Source organism: Littorina saxatilis, linkage group LG17, assembly GCF_037325665.1.
Source record: "Littorina saxatilis isolate snail1 linkage group LG17, US_GU_Lsax_2.0, whole genome shotgun sequence".
In the NCBI taxonomy this organism is placed as follows: Eukaryota; Metazoa; Mollusca; class Gastropoda; order Littorinimorpha; family Littorinidae; genus Littorina; species Littorina saxatilis.
Genome location: NC_090261.1, coordinates 45,981,047 through 45,997,003, shown reverse-complemented (window position 1 = coordinate 45,997,003; position 15,957 = coordinate 45,981,047). Strand labels below are relative to the sequence as shown.

The 15,957-nt window shown below is 40.7% G+C and overlaps 1 protein-coding gene across 1 annotated transcript; it reads right to left on the bottom strand.

The window, feature by feature from the left end:
• Positions 1–3,311: 3,311 nt before the first annotated feature.
• Positions 3,312–14,436, bottom strand: LOC138953425 (mitochondrial amidoxime-reducing component 1-like). The gene is made up of 6 exons (XM_070325234.1): positions 13,654–14,436; positions 12,822–12,998; positions 12,303–12,477; positions 9,715–9,855; positions 7,345–7,481; positions 3,312–6,401 (listed from the first exon to the last, which is right to left on the bottom strand). Exons 1-6 carry the CDS (start codon positions 13,881–13,883, stop codon positions 6,269–6,271), a joined length of 993 nt encoding a protein of 330 aa, XP_070181335.1. The 5' UTR covers positions 13,884–14,436; the 3' UTR covers positions 3,312–6,268.
• Between the last annotated feature and the right edge of the window lie 1,521 nt (positions 14,437–15,957).

The window sequence follows — 15,957 nt, the reverse complement described above, 5'->3', positions numbered from 1 at the left end:
ATCCTCAACAGGTACTTCACACGTGTAATTAGTTTGCCAGAGCACAGAAAGTGTTTGAAATCATTAAGCGCTGGTCTCAAATGCCGCACTTCAATGGCAGACGGGAGGGGACAGGCTGTGTGTGTGGGTGAGTGTGTGGGACTCGGAGTATGTGTGTCACCGTCGTGTGTGTGTGTGTGTGTGTGTGTGTGCGTGCGTGCGTGTATGTGCCGTGTGTATGCGCGCGTGCGTGCTTGCGTGTAGGCCCTATGTGTGTACAGTGTGTTTGGTTCGTCACGTGTATGTGTGGGTGTGTTTGGGGGGGGGGGTAGACTCAGCAAAACTTGACACAAGACCGAATTAATCGAGTCGTGGATTTGATAAATAAGTGATCGCATGAAAAGGTGTGTCAATGGTTCAGAGGAATTTCAGTCAATGTCATACCGTATCAAGCTGTGTGCGGTACTTGTGTGCCAGTCAGAAGATCTAAAGGTTAGCCCTTACACCCCCAAGAGAGCCTTTGATTCGTTTCCTGCTAGGCCTACCCCTTGAAGCTTTCAAGAATAAGCTTATTCATCATTCTGTATGTCACTTTCTGCACTTGATCACATCAGCACTGACTGGCTGTTAATTCGCAGAACAGCTCCAAGCACCGTAGTCTTCTGAAGATAAACAAACACGACTGCCGTACTTACTAAAGGTGATGTTTTTATATTTAGTCAAGTTTTGACTAAATATTTTAACATCGAGGGGGAATCGAAACGAGGGTCGTGGTGTATGTGCGTGTGTGTGTGTGTGTGTGTGTGTGTGTGTGTCTGTCTGTGTGTGTGTGTGTGTAGAGCGATTCAGACTAAACTACTGGACCGATCTTTATGAAATTTGACATGAGAGTTCCTGGGTATGAAATCCCCGAACGTTTTTTTCAGTTTTTTGATAAATGTCTTTGATGACGTCATATCCGGCTTTTCGTGAAAGTTGAGGCGGCACTGTCACGCCCTCATTTTTCAACCAAATTGGTTGAAATTTTGGTCAAGTAATCTTCGACGAAGCCCGGACTTCGGTATTGCATTTCAGCTTGGTGGCTTAAAAATTAATTAATGACTTTGGTCATTAAAAATCTGAAAATTGTAAAAAAAAATAAAAACTTATAAAACGATCCAAATTTACGTTTATCTTATTTTCCATCATTTGCTGATTCCAAAAACATATACATATGTTATATTCGGATTAAAAACAAGCTCTGAAAATTAAATATATAAAAATTATTATCAAAATTAAATTGTCGAAATCAATTTAAAAACAGTTTCATCTTATTCCTTGTCGGTTCCTGATTCCAAAAACATATAGATATGATATGTTTGGATTAAAAACACGCTCAGAAAGTTAAAACAAGTCGCGTAAGGCGAAAATACAATATTTAGTCAAGTAGCTGTCGAACTCACAGAATGAAACTGAACGCAATGCAACGCAGCAAGACCGTATACTCGTAGTCCACCGCTCACGGCATAGGCAGTGAAATTGACAAGAAGAGCGGGGTAGTAGTTGCGCTAAGAAGGATAGCACGCTTTTCTGTACCTCTCTTTGTTTTAAACTTGACTAAATATAACGAAGAGAGGTACAGAAAAGCGTGCTATGCAGCATAGCGTGTATACGGTCTTGCTGCGTTGCATTGCGTTCAGTTTCATTCTGTGAGTTCGACAGCTACTTGACTAAATATTGTATTTTCGCCTTACGCGACTTGTTGGTTTGTTGTCGTGTCCCATTCACATCAAATGCATTCATTGACCATTCAGATGTAAGTTTGAGCACTCAAAAAATGTAGAAACCACACACCTTCTTGGCGTGGAGTGAAGAAGAGGATGGGGTGGTGGTGGTGTATAGTGGTTGTGGTGGTGTATAGTGGTGGTCGTGAGCATGAGTAGGAAGCTTGAGGAAAGGAATGAAGGACGGGAAGGGGGTAAGTGGTCCATCATTCCAGTGGGTATTTCGATGTCTTCGTGCTTGGCTTGTCAATAACTACTGAGGTTCCTTTTATTTTGGTTCCATGTTAGTGTGCTAACTTGAAGACAGTGCGGTTAAGTTTGATAATGTGTTAGAAGATCATTGAAACAAATGTAATGTAAAGTCGAATGAGTTTTGTCATTATTGTCCTTGGTCATTCTGCCCACAAAAAGGCGAGAAAATAATGCTTGGCATCAGAGCAACCGGGACATGGACTGACGAAGCGCATCACGCAAAATAAATGATAACAACAACCAGAGAGAGAGGGCTAGAGAGAGAGAGAGAGAGAGAGAGAGAGAGAGAGAGAGAGAGAGAGAGAGAGAGAGAGAGTAATTAGTTTTAAAGTCGTCTTAGGACCAATTGGCCTATCTTGGGACAAGTAGGGTTAATATGCTAGACCGTCGCGATATAACCTTCGTGGTTGAAAACGACGTTAAACACCAAATAAAGAAAAGAAAGAATATGCTACTAGAGAGAGAGAGAGAGAGAGAGAGAGAGAGAGAGAGAGAGAGTGACAGACAGACAGACAGACAGACAGACAGAATGGATTCATATAATGAATTGATTTTTTCGTGATGCTGACCAAAGTTATGTTCCAATTACTTTACCCATGGCCCATTTAGGACACCCTGTCCCAAATGCCCTTGGCCTAGAATCACGTCCAGGAAATATGTCTTAACGCGCAACCATGTACTCCCTTGCACCAGTGACACTGACTCATTCATAACCACTGAGAAACTGTTTCCCTCACAGTGAAGAGAATCGATCTCTGCAAACACATCATTTTCCCTTTTTTGTGGCTGTCCTCATCGATTTTGCACATCTAACCCTGTTAGCTTTACTGGTTTAAGCTCTGTACGCCGGAGGATAATCAAACACGAGTTTGTTTGTAGAACCTCGCTGACACGATTGCTACTTTTCTTCCTCCGCTTTAAAAAAAAAAAAGGATATTTGGTGACATAGTTTGGATCTCTAACCTGCATGTAAAAAGACAAGGAAAGAAACAGCTTTTCAGGTATGTTTATGCAGTGGATACTTGTTAGGTATACAAAATTGAGACTGGTGGTGCATAGTGGTAGTGGTGGTGGTGGTGTGTGTGTGTGTGTACGTGTACGCACTTGCGAATGTTTATGTGAGGGAATATGAATGTATGTTGTGTCTTTGTGCACACGCGTATGTGTTTGCACAATTCGTGTATTTGTTTGAACTGTCATCAACTGGTTAATCATGTGATGTACACACACACACACACACACACACACACACACACACACACACACACACACACACACACACCATACATAGAGTAGAATATCACAAAAAACAGCAAATTTCTATTCAACTGGTAATTTACTAAGATTGTTTTCCTTTTCTAGTATACGAACACCAGAAAAGAAAAAGTCAATGCTGAATAACAAAACATCATACATAATGCACAAGTTGCAGTAAGCAAATCCTATTTGATTACAAAGAGTCATAATTATCAAAAATAGATTTGCTCTGTTTTGCAAACTAACTACATGTAAATCTGTTCACAGTATAAAGACCTTTCTTGTTACATTTTGTAAAAAAAAGATAGTCTGCTGGCCTTGTACACAGCCCCATGTAAAAGAGGACCAAGCGAGTAAGTGTGTAAAATCAGGAGTTTGCTAGGGTGTCACAATAATCAGAACATCTTGTGTTTGTACATATCACAGATGGAACAACATCAGTACTGTTCTGCCTGCAGATCTCAAAGGGCATACACATCAAATATGTTTCAAAGTTTTATGTGACCATGACATATTCTCTGCTTTTTCCTCATTTTCATGCTGGGGTAGCTAACCATTAAGTAACCACAAACATTTCATACACTGTGTGCGTATGCATTCTAGTGTGTGTGTGTGTGTGTGTGTGTGTGTGTGTGTGTGTGTGTGTGTGTGTGTGTGTGTGTGTGTGTGTGTAAACAAATGCAATAAACTGAGAAAGCACCAAATTAGCTTCATACATGTAGTAGGCCAGTTACTTGTAAATAACTTAGATGAAGAATTAGACATATAACTGCCATGCAATTATTGCCCACATTTGTGGTGACACATTACATCCACACTGATCTGTAAGCTAAGAACTCACCGTTTGGTGAGAACGTGCGCAACCCATCTTAGCTTGCAAAAAATCACACCGAAATTCTTTTATCATGACAGAACTGTTGCACAGCAGGAGTTTGAACTGAAAATTTGCCACTGACTCAAACACAGCGAGTAAAACATCAGAATTAACATACAAAGAAAGAGAACATTGAAGTTGGAATAAAATGGCAAGAATGCTTGCAACTTCAGAGTATTTTACATCAAACATATGTATTACACGTGTCATTTATTCAATTCTGATCACACAACCACTTTAGTAATGTATAAAATGTGGACAATACAGTTCAAAATCAAACTCGATCAAAACTGCCTAAATAAAACAAATGTGTTAAGCAACTTCTGACATTGAATGAAACCAGTTGTGAAAAAAATGTAATTTTATTTTCAAAAAGAGAGTCTGCTATGTCACCTTGGAAAAAAATGAAAAAGGTAGGGGGTATGCACTTTCATAAAATCAAAGTGTGCAGAGATTCAGGGAAGGTAAACATCTAACTGAACAGACAATTTTACTGGGTTTTTCCCCCCTTTCAGAGCTTTACAAACATTGCAATTTCTCACAAGAGAACAAAATTCATTTGGAGACACTATTTTTTTTCCAGGGAAATCTCATGTTATCTTACTGACCCTAACAAACAAGAAACTGCGACAGCTGTTGACAATCCCAGTCAAACGACAACAAAAACAACCACAAAGATCTACAGACGAAAGAAAAAGCTTACAATAGATCTTACTCTTGAGAAAAAATTCCAATATCTTTTCAGCATAATACTAAACAGTCAAGAACATTAAAGTGTAGGTGTTCAATTACATACTGTACCAGACTTGATAGGGGAGTGCAGGGTTTAGCCTGGAGGAAAAAGACAATGGGACATTTGTCCCCCTCAACCAAATTCTGATGGGACATTATTACATAGTCGAAGGCAAAACGCACAAAGCAGGCTAGGCGGTTCAAAAATGCTTTTGTCGAAAGATGCAAAATAGTGCTATTTGGTGCCATATAATAATACGAGAATTTTCCAGTCTATCGGGTTAGAGTGTGTGGGTGGGTCTGTGTTTCGCTCGATATCGCTTCTGTTGACAAAGGTAACCCGGTCTTTCTGAACACTGTACTCCCGTGAAAAGTGTGCATGGGGTGGCGCAGTGGTACGTAATCTCAGTGCGCCCTTTGACGCACTGAAGAGAATTCCAATGGGACATTCTGAGATGTTATGCGCCAATGGCGCAAGGCGCACCAGTAAATGAAACCCTGGGAGTGTATTATCAGTCAACACGTTGGTCCACTGAATGCCAAAGGATGGTATAATCATAAGCAGATTAAGTAACATAAGCATGAAAAGGTCATTACTGTGGTCGACATGTGGTGTCTTGCTTTTGAGATAACTCTATGAGTGAGGGGGTTTTCTGTGTATATTTTAAAAGCAACTCAAAGCATGCTGGTATGAGTAACAGGAAACATGGTTGCATTACCTGTGGAGACCGTTGAGTTTGGACATAACCACTCGGGATTCCCTTCCAAGAAACACAGCGGTTTCTCATCTCTCTTAAAAACAATTCTCTTTGCTCTACGTCATATGGGCTGTTCACTTCAACGTGCAAAAGGCCGCAACTTTCTGATGGTATAAGTCAACAGGAAGAATATAGGGCTGGCTTGCTTGTGTCTGTTTATATCCTTGTGTACAAATCTTAGGGATAGAGATTGTTAATATGACTGTCTGGTATGCAACCCTTCACTTGCTAAGGGTGCTGCAGCAAACGAGATATATATAGAAGCTATGCTGCCTTCCCCATCAATACTGTCTAATTCCTAATGCAAGCAACAAGGATCACACAAGCATGTCTACATATAAAACACAGATCATAAAAATTTCGGATAATGCTCAGATCTATCAAATACAAAATGGAATCAATAGCACACTGGTCAACATTATTGTAAAATCAAAATGTAATATTGAATCAAAACCGAATCAAAAAAAGGTTTAACCTGATTAAATACAAAGAAAAGTTTTGAGGCGACCCCAAAGAGGAGCACACAAAATTAATACAAAATTAGTTCTCAAGAGATCTAACTTGCTGAATATCACAAGGTGTGGTAACAGTGATATGGTTTTGAAGTGGGATACCACAGTGATATGGTTTTGAAGTGAAGGATGGATGTTGCCCTATTTTGGGGAGACTTGGTGCTGGCCCCTCATGGCATAGATTGTGTCACCAACTTTGATTTTTCCAGGCTTGTCAAGGGTAAAGTTGACACCAAATGTTGGCTTGGGTCCATACGGCTCTTTTAGTCGGAACCTGCAAAATAAACAAGATGAAGTCTTCATGCACATTTTGACTGGGAAACAGACAATGTTACATAACTATTTTAAAACAAACAAACAGTGAATCAAAGGAGAAAAATAAAAATTTTGATTAGCGACCTTTGACACTGACAATAAGTTCTCAATCTTGCAACCACCTAATGTAGCAAGACCTCCTATCTGGATATAGGGAATTTTTTTTTGAGATTTTGCACTTTTCAACAGAGAGAATGAAAACCTGACTGTAAACTCACAAAAGTTCCATCTTCTCAGAGATTTCTAATCTTTCCTATCAGTATAGAAATATTGAAATGTTCAATATTACCAATACCAATATTACCAAACTCACCTTTCCTTTTTATATTTAGTTAAGTTTTGACTAAATGTTTAAACATAAACGGGGAAATTGATTGACATTTGGGTCAACTAGTCTTTGACTCAGCCCGGACTTTGGGATTGCATTTCAGCCTGGAAGCTTAAAAACTTGTTAGTTTGCTGATTAAAGTTGTCATTAAAAACGAATTTTTACTTACAGATTAAAAACCCATTGCATTGTATTCCTCATCTTCTCCTGAATTCAAAAATATACAGATACCGGTATATGTTATGTTTACTTTAAAAACGCGCTCAGAATGAAAGAAAATAAGGTTGAATATAATTCTCGCATGCTCCGCGGAGACGGGCGTGACCCATCTTGGTCTTCGGGGATGGTTAGCTGAGACAATCTGAATGTAGTCTCACCGACGACTGGTTTTTGGAGTTGATCTTTTAGTTTGATGCCTACAGATTGACTAAATGTTTTTATATCACTTGATGACTTGTTTGATTCTTGATTTTACAACATTAGCAGTCTCTCTGTTTGGGATTTCTGCATATCCTCAAAGGCAAGGAAAAAAGAAATAAAGACAAATTATAAGCTGCCTTCAATGAACACCTACTTCTTGAGAGTGGCCAGTGGCTCCTCCTTGGGGTCCTTGACCCCTCTGTCTTGGTCCACAGTGACCAGCACACAGCGAGTACAGGAGTCCAGCGCTCGCAGCTCAGCGTTGCCAATGCGTACAAATGCAAAGTTGTCCTGACGACAAAATAGTCACTTGTAACACCTACGATCATTGATAAAGTGTCATGTATGCATTCACCATAACACACAAAATCATTGATAAAGTGTTGTATTGTAGATTTGTCGTCACCATAACACCTAAAACCACTGAACAAGTGTTATTTGCCATAAAATATAGTATCACTGATAAAGGGTTATGTATGTTACATGTATCACCAAACTCCAGTTGACTGTTAGCCCACAAGGGCGTTAAGAGGTCCAGAACCTTCACCTCAGAATCACAAATGTGGTTAACTTTTCCTCTTTACCACCTTCAAACTTCTTTCCTGTTCATTAAGGGGTGACAATTCATCCATAACTTTAACAGAAGAATTTCAACAAAACATACTTTACGAGTGAACATTTGCCTGAATTACAAACCTAATCTCTACACTGTGCATGAGTTGGTAAGAATTGCTCTGTTAACCTTTCAAAGTATTGATCAATTATGAATTGTCACACAATTTTCATTAAATCTCAAATGACTTTGTTTTGATTAAAGGCACAGTAAGCCTCCCGTAAACCATCACAGAGCTCCCCGAGTGTCTACACACAGTTCCAGCATACTTCCATTTGAACGCTTACCGAACGGGAACATCCTGGCTGCTTTCTGTCGAGCGTGAGAAATTTTCAAAGAATTTATTTTCGTGGACTTGCTCCTCTACAACAATGGCGCCTCGTTTTGGTGCTGGACGGCTGTTATGAATATTCAATACCGGAAATCACGCCCGGACAGTAAGCCTCCCGTAAACCATCACAGATACTGTCAGGCTTTTACACACAGTACAAACACCCTTCCCTTTGAACGCTCACCAAACGGGAACATCCTAGGTGCCCTACGTAAAGAGCGAGCAATTTTTAAAGAATTAATTTTGCAGATTGTCTCGAACACTTTTTGGACCCATCCTGAACTCAGGTCAAACATGAGTTACTTCCCTTCGGGTCTCATTCTATCGATGTAAACTGGCGATAGCCGTGGATCGATGATTATCAAAATGTTTTTGTACCGTGGTGCGTTTTTGCGCTAGACCTAACTTTTAAAATCTAAATAATAAATTGACAGCTTCTTACACAAACATTCTTTAATCATAAAAGAATTCTTTTTTTATCAAGACAAGATCAGTACAATTCGAAGTTGTGAAAGTTTGAAAAAAGAAAAGCCCGGAAGCAGGGTCACGCAAGGGTCGTAGCAGACGACGGTTTATGCATATCGTTCCTCTCAACTGTCAAAAGCCATCGCTAGAGTTCTTGTGAACCACAGCCGTTTGTTTCGTGCATAAAAACGTGCTATTGTAAATAAGCTCACATCGAGTCGCATTCAAGTGACTAAGTGACGACTACATTGTGAAAAAGGGAAACTGGATCACACAGGTTCACGATGGCTCAGGGGTAAGATAAACCACGCAAAAATAAATTCTTTGAAAATTGTTCGCTCTTTACGGAGGGCACCTAGGATGTTCTCAATCGGTGAGTGTTTAAATGAAAGGGTGTTTGTACTGTGTGTAAAAGCCTGACTGTATCTGTGATGGTTTACGGGAGGCTTTCTGTGCCTTTAATTTAATGTAATTTTTTGTGGTGAAAAGAAATTTGAATAAAGGTTTGATGATCCAGTGCACATATTGAACAAGCAAAGGTCTTGTAAATGAATGTGTTGGCATATTTTTTATCCACAGTTTATGGCCAGGGTTTATGTGAACTACAGACCTCAGCCAACTGTTACAGGCAGACAAAAGTATACATATCCCATGCAACCTTGTTATGTTTGACCAGGTGATCTGGTGACTTAGTTGGTAGAGCATTGGCCTTGTGATCCTATGGTCACAAATTCAAATCCAGGCCAGGACGTACACAGGTAAAATGTATGCGATTACTCAGAGACTTTTTCTTCTCCATTCATGGGCTAAAACTACCACAGTTTTTATGTGGATGACCGTTTGGACCCCACCATTCAGGCTGCCATACCCCGCTTTCAGGGGATTCTCAGAGACAAAATCTATGTCCCACCCCGATGTTAACACCATTGTAAGTTAAAGACCTCGGGTCATTTTGCCAGAAGTGCAGGTGACTGATTACATCAAAACATGCACCTACAAATGTAGTGCAACTCTTGTTGCTGTCAGCTTTCCACGGTGACCTTGAATATCTCAGCAATGGGATAATAAAGACTAGTATCAAATGAAATGAAAGCAAAATGAGTCACCAGACTAACCTCTTCAAAAGCCGAGCATCCATCCACTATGAGGTTAGCACGGAAGTTGCTGATTGGCACCGGGCTGTTCAGTTTCTGGTTGAGAGCTGCCAAGGACGGGTTGCTCAGCATCATGTAGCCACAGTAGTCGGACAGAGCCGTCTGAATAGACACAACGTAATGACGTAATGAGAAAGTGCTGTGCCACTGAACAAATCTACATGTATACTCCTTAGATCTATCAATTATGCGATCCGATTTCCCCCCCCTAAGTCAGATCACTCCATGTATCAATTATGCCATCTGATCTTTTTCCCCTTAGTTAGATCACTCCTGCGTTTATTATGTTTGTCTAGTAGTTGGTCGATTTATCTGGTTTCCATCTTTAATACTCACGCTTGTGATTTTTAATCTAGTATTGGCATACTCCAGAATTAGCCCCATGGAAGTGACTTTGTGTACTGAAAGAAGAGCCAACATTTGAGATTGGGTAATTCACTCAGTCCCCTTGTTGTTTCCATTGCTTTATTTTTATGTTAGTGCATTTCAGTTTCTTCTCTTTAATACAGGGTTCCTGCAGGGCAGAGCTGATACAATTCAATGAGTTTTCAAGGACATTTCCAGGACCAAATAAATGCTTTTCAAGGACATGATTTTCCCCAAATTAAAGTCTTTTTTACACACGAAGCATCGCGCATGATGTTTCGATTTATCCGATGCTTCTAAAAGCCAAGCTTTGTATTTTGCATTGGCAAGCCATTGACGATTGAAGACGCAGTTGCCTTTCCCCATTTTCCACGCTAAGACACAGGAAGAGATATAAAAATGCCACTGCGGTTCTCCGCGTCTGCAAACTATTAGTCATTCCGTAGTTGTTTCCCTTGCCAACTTCCGGGAAGGGAAGCAACTACGGGTGACTAGTAATAGTTAGTTCGTCTGCTTTCGTTTTCACTCGATCTTTTATTCTCCCAAAATGTGTGTACTGTATTTGACTAAAAACAAAAGGGGGGTTGCATTTTTTTTTTAAATAAGACAAGCTGCTGACGAAATGTATAGGCAACAATTTGGAAAAATCAAGTACTTTTCAATGACTATTTAACAAAACTCTATTTTCAAGCACTTTTCAAGGCCTGGAAAAGGTTTTCCAATTTTCAAGGAGTTTTCCAGGGTTTAAGGACTCTGTACGAACCCTGCTTTAATAGCATCCAGCATCATTACAAGCTTCAATAAACAATGTTTATGTCACTACTTCCTCCTGTATTATTTTTCAAAGAGATTTGAATCACTGTTGCAATTTTTAATGGAGACATTAGAAAATCCATCAAGTCCTCCTGTCGAACCGCATTTTGTATGCCTATGAAGGGAAGCAATGCTGACGTGAGTCAGGCGCTTGAGCGGTATCGTACTTTCCTACAGGAAATGCATCCAGGTGCATTCCCTGTACAGGGACGTAGCACCCGGTAGGGCATGTAGGGCGACCGCCCGACCACTTTTTCCGTAAAAAAAAAAAAAAAAGAGAGAGAGAGAGAGAGAGAGAGAAGAGAGAGAGAGAGAGAGAGAGAGAGAGAGAGAGAGAGAGAGAGAGATCTACCAACAGAACACCCCACGTAGTATTCACGCGATGGCATAAGGTCGGTTTTTTTGGGTTTTTTTTGTTGTGTGTGTTAGTCTTGGTCAACTGCTGGAATAGGATGACGTCTTATTTTGACGAGAACGTCACACGTGACGAGTTCCGTCAGGCCATAAAAGTATTGGCGCCAATTTAGTGAAAATTGCTTCTTCGTCCGTCTGCTCCCATGAGAAACAATGGAGGTAAGAAATGTTTTGTATATTCTGTGTGTGAAGCTGGGGTCAGACTGAGGGGTGAGTGATTGTGTGTCAACCGTAAGTACGCCATAACAATTGAGTAACACAGTAACTTGTGGGGTTAACAGTGTCACATGAAACAACATGTAGAGAGAGAATTGAACAATGGACACAAGTGTGCATCCTGGTTGTGATGGATCGAAAACGCGCTAAAAATATTCTGACAAATCCCTCTATTTTTCAGTCATCACTCAGGCTGCCAATGTTGATGGCTGGACGGATCAATAAATTGCTTGTTTAGAAGTAAACCAGTTTGTCAATCCTTGCTTTTTAACACACTAGACAATAATGAAGACGAAAGTCATTTGAAGTAAGTGCTCATCACATTCAACGTATCGGAATTTAGATATAAATGTAAGTCGATTGATAATCACTGATACATTCACCAGCCCGTTGTTTGGTGGAGGATGGAAAGATGATTAGATGGAACTGAGCTCAGAAGGCACGAAATCGCATCATGTTTTCTTTCTTTTTTAGACCATTACAAGGGGACGGGAAGGGGGGGGGGGGGGGGGGCGGTAGTGTAAGCCCCATATTTCCTTAGCTGTCTCAGCATTTTGTTTTCCATTTTTTTCCGCCCTACCACTTTTATTAGGTGTGCTACGTCCCTGCTGTATACAGGAAAAACAGTTACAGGAAGTGCACAACCTACGGGGATTGCACCCACTTTAGGTTGACTTAGACCCCTTCTGCTTTATTGAGAATGTGACAGAATATTTCATCTCAGGTACATTACAACTAACCAAATCTCCAGGTTGGGCAGGATGGTTCCAGTTCTTCTTGTTCTTTTCACAATGGCGTTTCTCCAAGGATGGTGCAGAAAAGTGCAAACGTAGTCCACTACGTTTGAAATACCGGCACAACCAGGATGCCACTTCATCTCCACAGTCAAGAGAAGTCAATGTGTCTGTCTTCACTCTGTGAAATAAACAGTCATCACATTATTCAACGGCTGAAAGATAACGTTCAGCAAGACAGTTTTCTTTACAAAGTGGACTAAAATGAAGTCCAGTATTTTGAATTAGTGATGAATATTTGTTCATTTAAATGTGCATGTTTGCTTATCATTGACTCTGTGCGCATGTGTGTGTGTAATTATCTATGTTTTGCTTAATGCTGGTAGAAATGGCATGAAACAGAATGCAAGGGTAAATGATTCTCAGTACGTTGTCGTTTTATTGTTTGTTTTTGTTTAGATTTTAGTACTGAAGTGCACTAATTCACAAAATATATAACAATTTTTTTTGTTATTTGATTCTTACGTAATTTTGCTGAGACTATCAGCTGTGACTGGTGGGTTGACAGGCAAAGTGATGGGTTCCATCCCAGGGGCCTCAAGTTGCATGATGTCTCCCTTGACTTGCACAGAGATGAGTGCCATTGTGGGCTCCTGACGCTGGGTCAGGTACACGCCATCTGCCGTCGCCACTGCCCAGTGCCTGAAATAAAAAAAGATGTTCAGGGTAGACGGAGTGAAGCGAGTGCAGCACAGCGTGATTCACTGATTGTGTGTGAGGATACATATATAGATCTGTGTATTCAGGCATGAGACCAAGGGTAGGGCGGATGGTAGCGAGAGAGGTGAAGGGACGGGGAATGTTTACAGTGCCGTGTGCCGGGCTGTGAGCAGTTCCTGCCAATGTTTAGCTCAGGCACATTCGCGGCAGACGCGCCATTACTGAGTGGCATTAGTTCTATGCAGGAAAATGCAGCGCGCTATTCTGGCCATCAGCTATCGTCCTCATCTCTAAGGCAGACTGATACCAAGAGGTGTAAATTACACCCGCCTTCAGACTCAAGCATTTTCAAACGCTCGACTCAAGACTATATTACTGTGTGTGTGTGTGTGTGTGCACTATAAAGATATTGATGATTGGAATGTAAGCAGCTAAAGGAGAGAAGGGTTTCACACTCACATACACACACAAAGAGTAACACACACACGACAGGGTCAACAAGGAAACATAACTTTTTCTGACATAAGGACCTGAGCTTGAAAATTAAACTTCTGCCAAGTGTGTGTTCCACATATCGACTGTTATATAAATCCAAAATATTCAAGTTGAAACATGCACACACTCACACACGCTCTACCTGTCTGTCACACCAAAGCATGACAATCCCAAAGCGGTGCAGTCCCCTTCTTCCACCTGAATTCCGCGAAATGACTTGATTGGGTAGACGTACAACGCCGCAACACGGCCGACAGGACGATATCCGTTTGCTTCATTTCTTGCAGTCAAATAACCGCCCAGTAATTTCAGTGCCGATCCAGCAACCAAAGTTGCGAAGATACACGCCGGAGAGTTGCTGTCAAGTTCCATGTTTACAGTTCTGCTACTCTTCTGTGTTACGAAATCAAGTTTGTCGGATGACTTCCGCTTTGATGAGACAGATGGTTGGTTCAAAGCAAAACTCGTTTCAGTTTCAAGGTAAACACACTTGCTCCATTAATTAGACAGTCTCTGCATTAGCCTGATTAGGGACCTCGCATAAAGCAGTCTTAAGCAAGTTCACGTAATCGTAAACGCTGGGAAGGGGTTAGGGCTGGGCTAAGGTGAGCTGACATACCTTACCCAGTCAGTCATTTCACTCTTAAAGTAAAACACAGGGCAATGACCCTCTTTCACCTGCAAACTGGTACGAGGAGTTGACCTCATTGGGAGGCAAGAGCATTCTGATAATCATCGGTCCACGCTATCGCTACTGTCTATAAAATGAGACCCGAAGGGCAGGAACTCATTTGACCCGAGTTCAGGATGGAGGCTAGAGCCGATAAACATTCAGGCTGTGGAAATGTCTTTGGTGATAGTATATTATTATAGTAGCACCCGAGACTACATGTAGTCTAGTCTCTGGTAGTACTACGAAATAAGTGTGTTAGAGAGTGGGAAGGGGTGGGGGGGGGTGGTGGTGCAGGAAGGGAGGGGGTTGAGACCTTAATTGAGAGAGGCATGCAAGTACATGCCTCTCTCTCAATTAAAGTCTTCTCAGTGGTTTGTTTATACTGTGCGTGCACGTTTGTATAGTGTACGATTATGTGTGGTCGTGTGTCTATATCCATCTGTACATAAATGTAGTGGGTTGTTTCGCTTATGTTGTCTGATAGAGGTAGATCTACATGAGGCTTGTTTAAAAAACACTTGGTCAAATATACATTTGATCGACACAAAACATGGTCAAATATTTTATAACTCATGTGTATAAACAATAAGTGTGTCAGAGTATCTATAATTATATTTTATTATACATATTATGTGTGTCTTGAAGAGAATGTGTGCATGTCTGTCTTTGAAAGTATATTTGTGTGTGTGAGAGAGAAAGAGAGAGAGAACGTGTAAATGTGTATACATGTATGTATCGATTGGACATTGGATTTCCCTTCTTTGAGCCATGTGACGTCAGAGGCCTACAAAACTTCATATTTGGGCGTTTCAGGTTGACCGAAACTTTAAAGGAACTACAAAACACACCTCATGTGTTTGATTGCATGTGTGTGTGCTGTTCAATGTCAAAACAACAACAAAGTCAGTACATGACGTGTGTTTTGTAGTTCCTTTGAAGTTTCGGTCAACCTGAAACGCCCAAATATGAAGCTTATGTGTTTGATTGCATGTGTGTGTGCTCGTTCAATCGTCAAAACAACAACAAAGTCATAGTACCTGAAAGGAATTCGATCGATACATAAATGTTATTTGCGTTTTTGACCAAAATATGACATTTTACACATATCTCGACAGTCATTGTTCACCTCGACTGCTAGCGCGGTCTCGGAGAACAATGACTGTCTCGATCTGTGTAAAATGTCATATTTTGGTCAAAAACGCAAATAACGTATAGTATCTTTACTTTATTTGGTGTTTAACGTCGTTTTCAACCACGAAGGTTATATCGCGATGGGGGAAGGGGGGAGATGGGATAGAGCCACTTGTCAATTGTTTCTTGTTCTCAAAAGCACTAATCAAAAATTTGCTCCAGGGGCTTGCAGCGTAGTACAATATATTACCTTACTGGGAGAATGCAAGTTTCCAGTACAAAGGACTTAACATTTCTTACATACTGCTTGACTAAAATCTTTACAAAAATTGACTATATTCTATACAAGAAACACTTAACAAGGGTAAAAGGAGAAACAGAATCCGTTAGTCGCCTCTTACGACATGCTGGGGAGCATCGGGTAAATTCTTTATCGTCCCAACCAATATGGGACTCCCCCTAACCCGCGGGGGGTAAATGTGTGTATAGTTGTACAAGAAATCAGTTGACTCCCACACTAGCGAGAGTATTGCAGAAGATGTTTATTCATGTGCGTACGTTTATTTTCAAACGTGCGTGTGGAACAAGTGTCTATTTGTACAAATGCCACTTAAAACAAGCGTCCATTCGAACAGGTGTTGT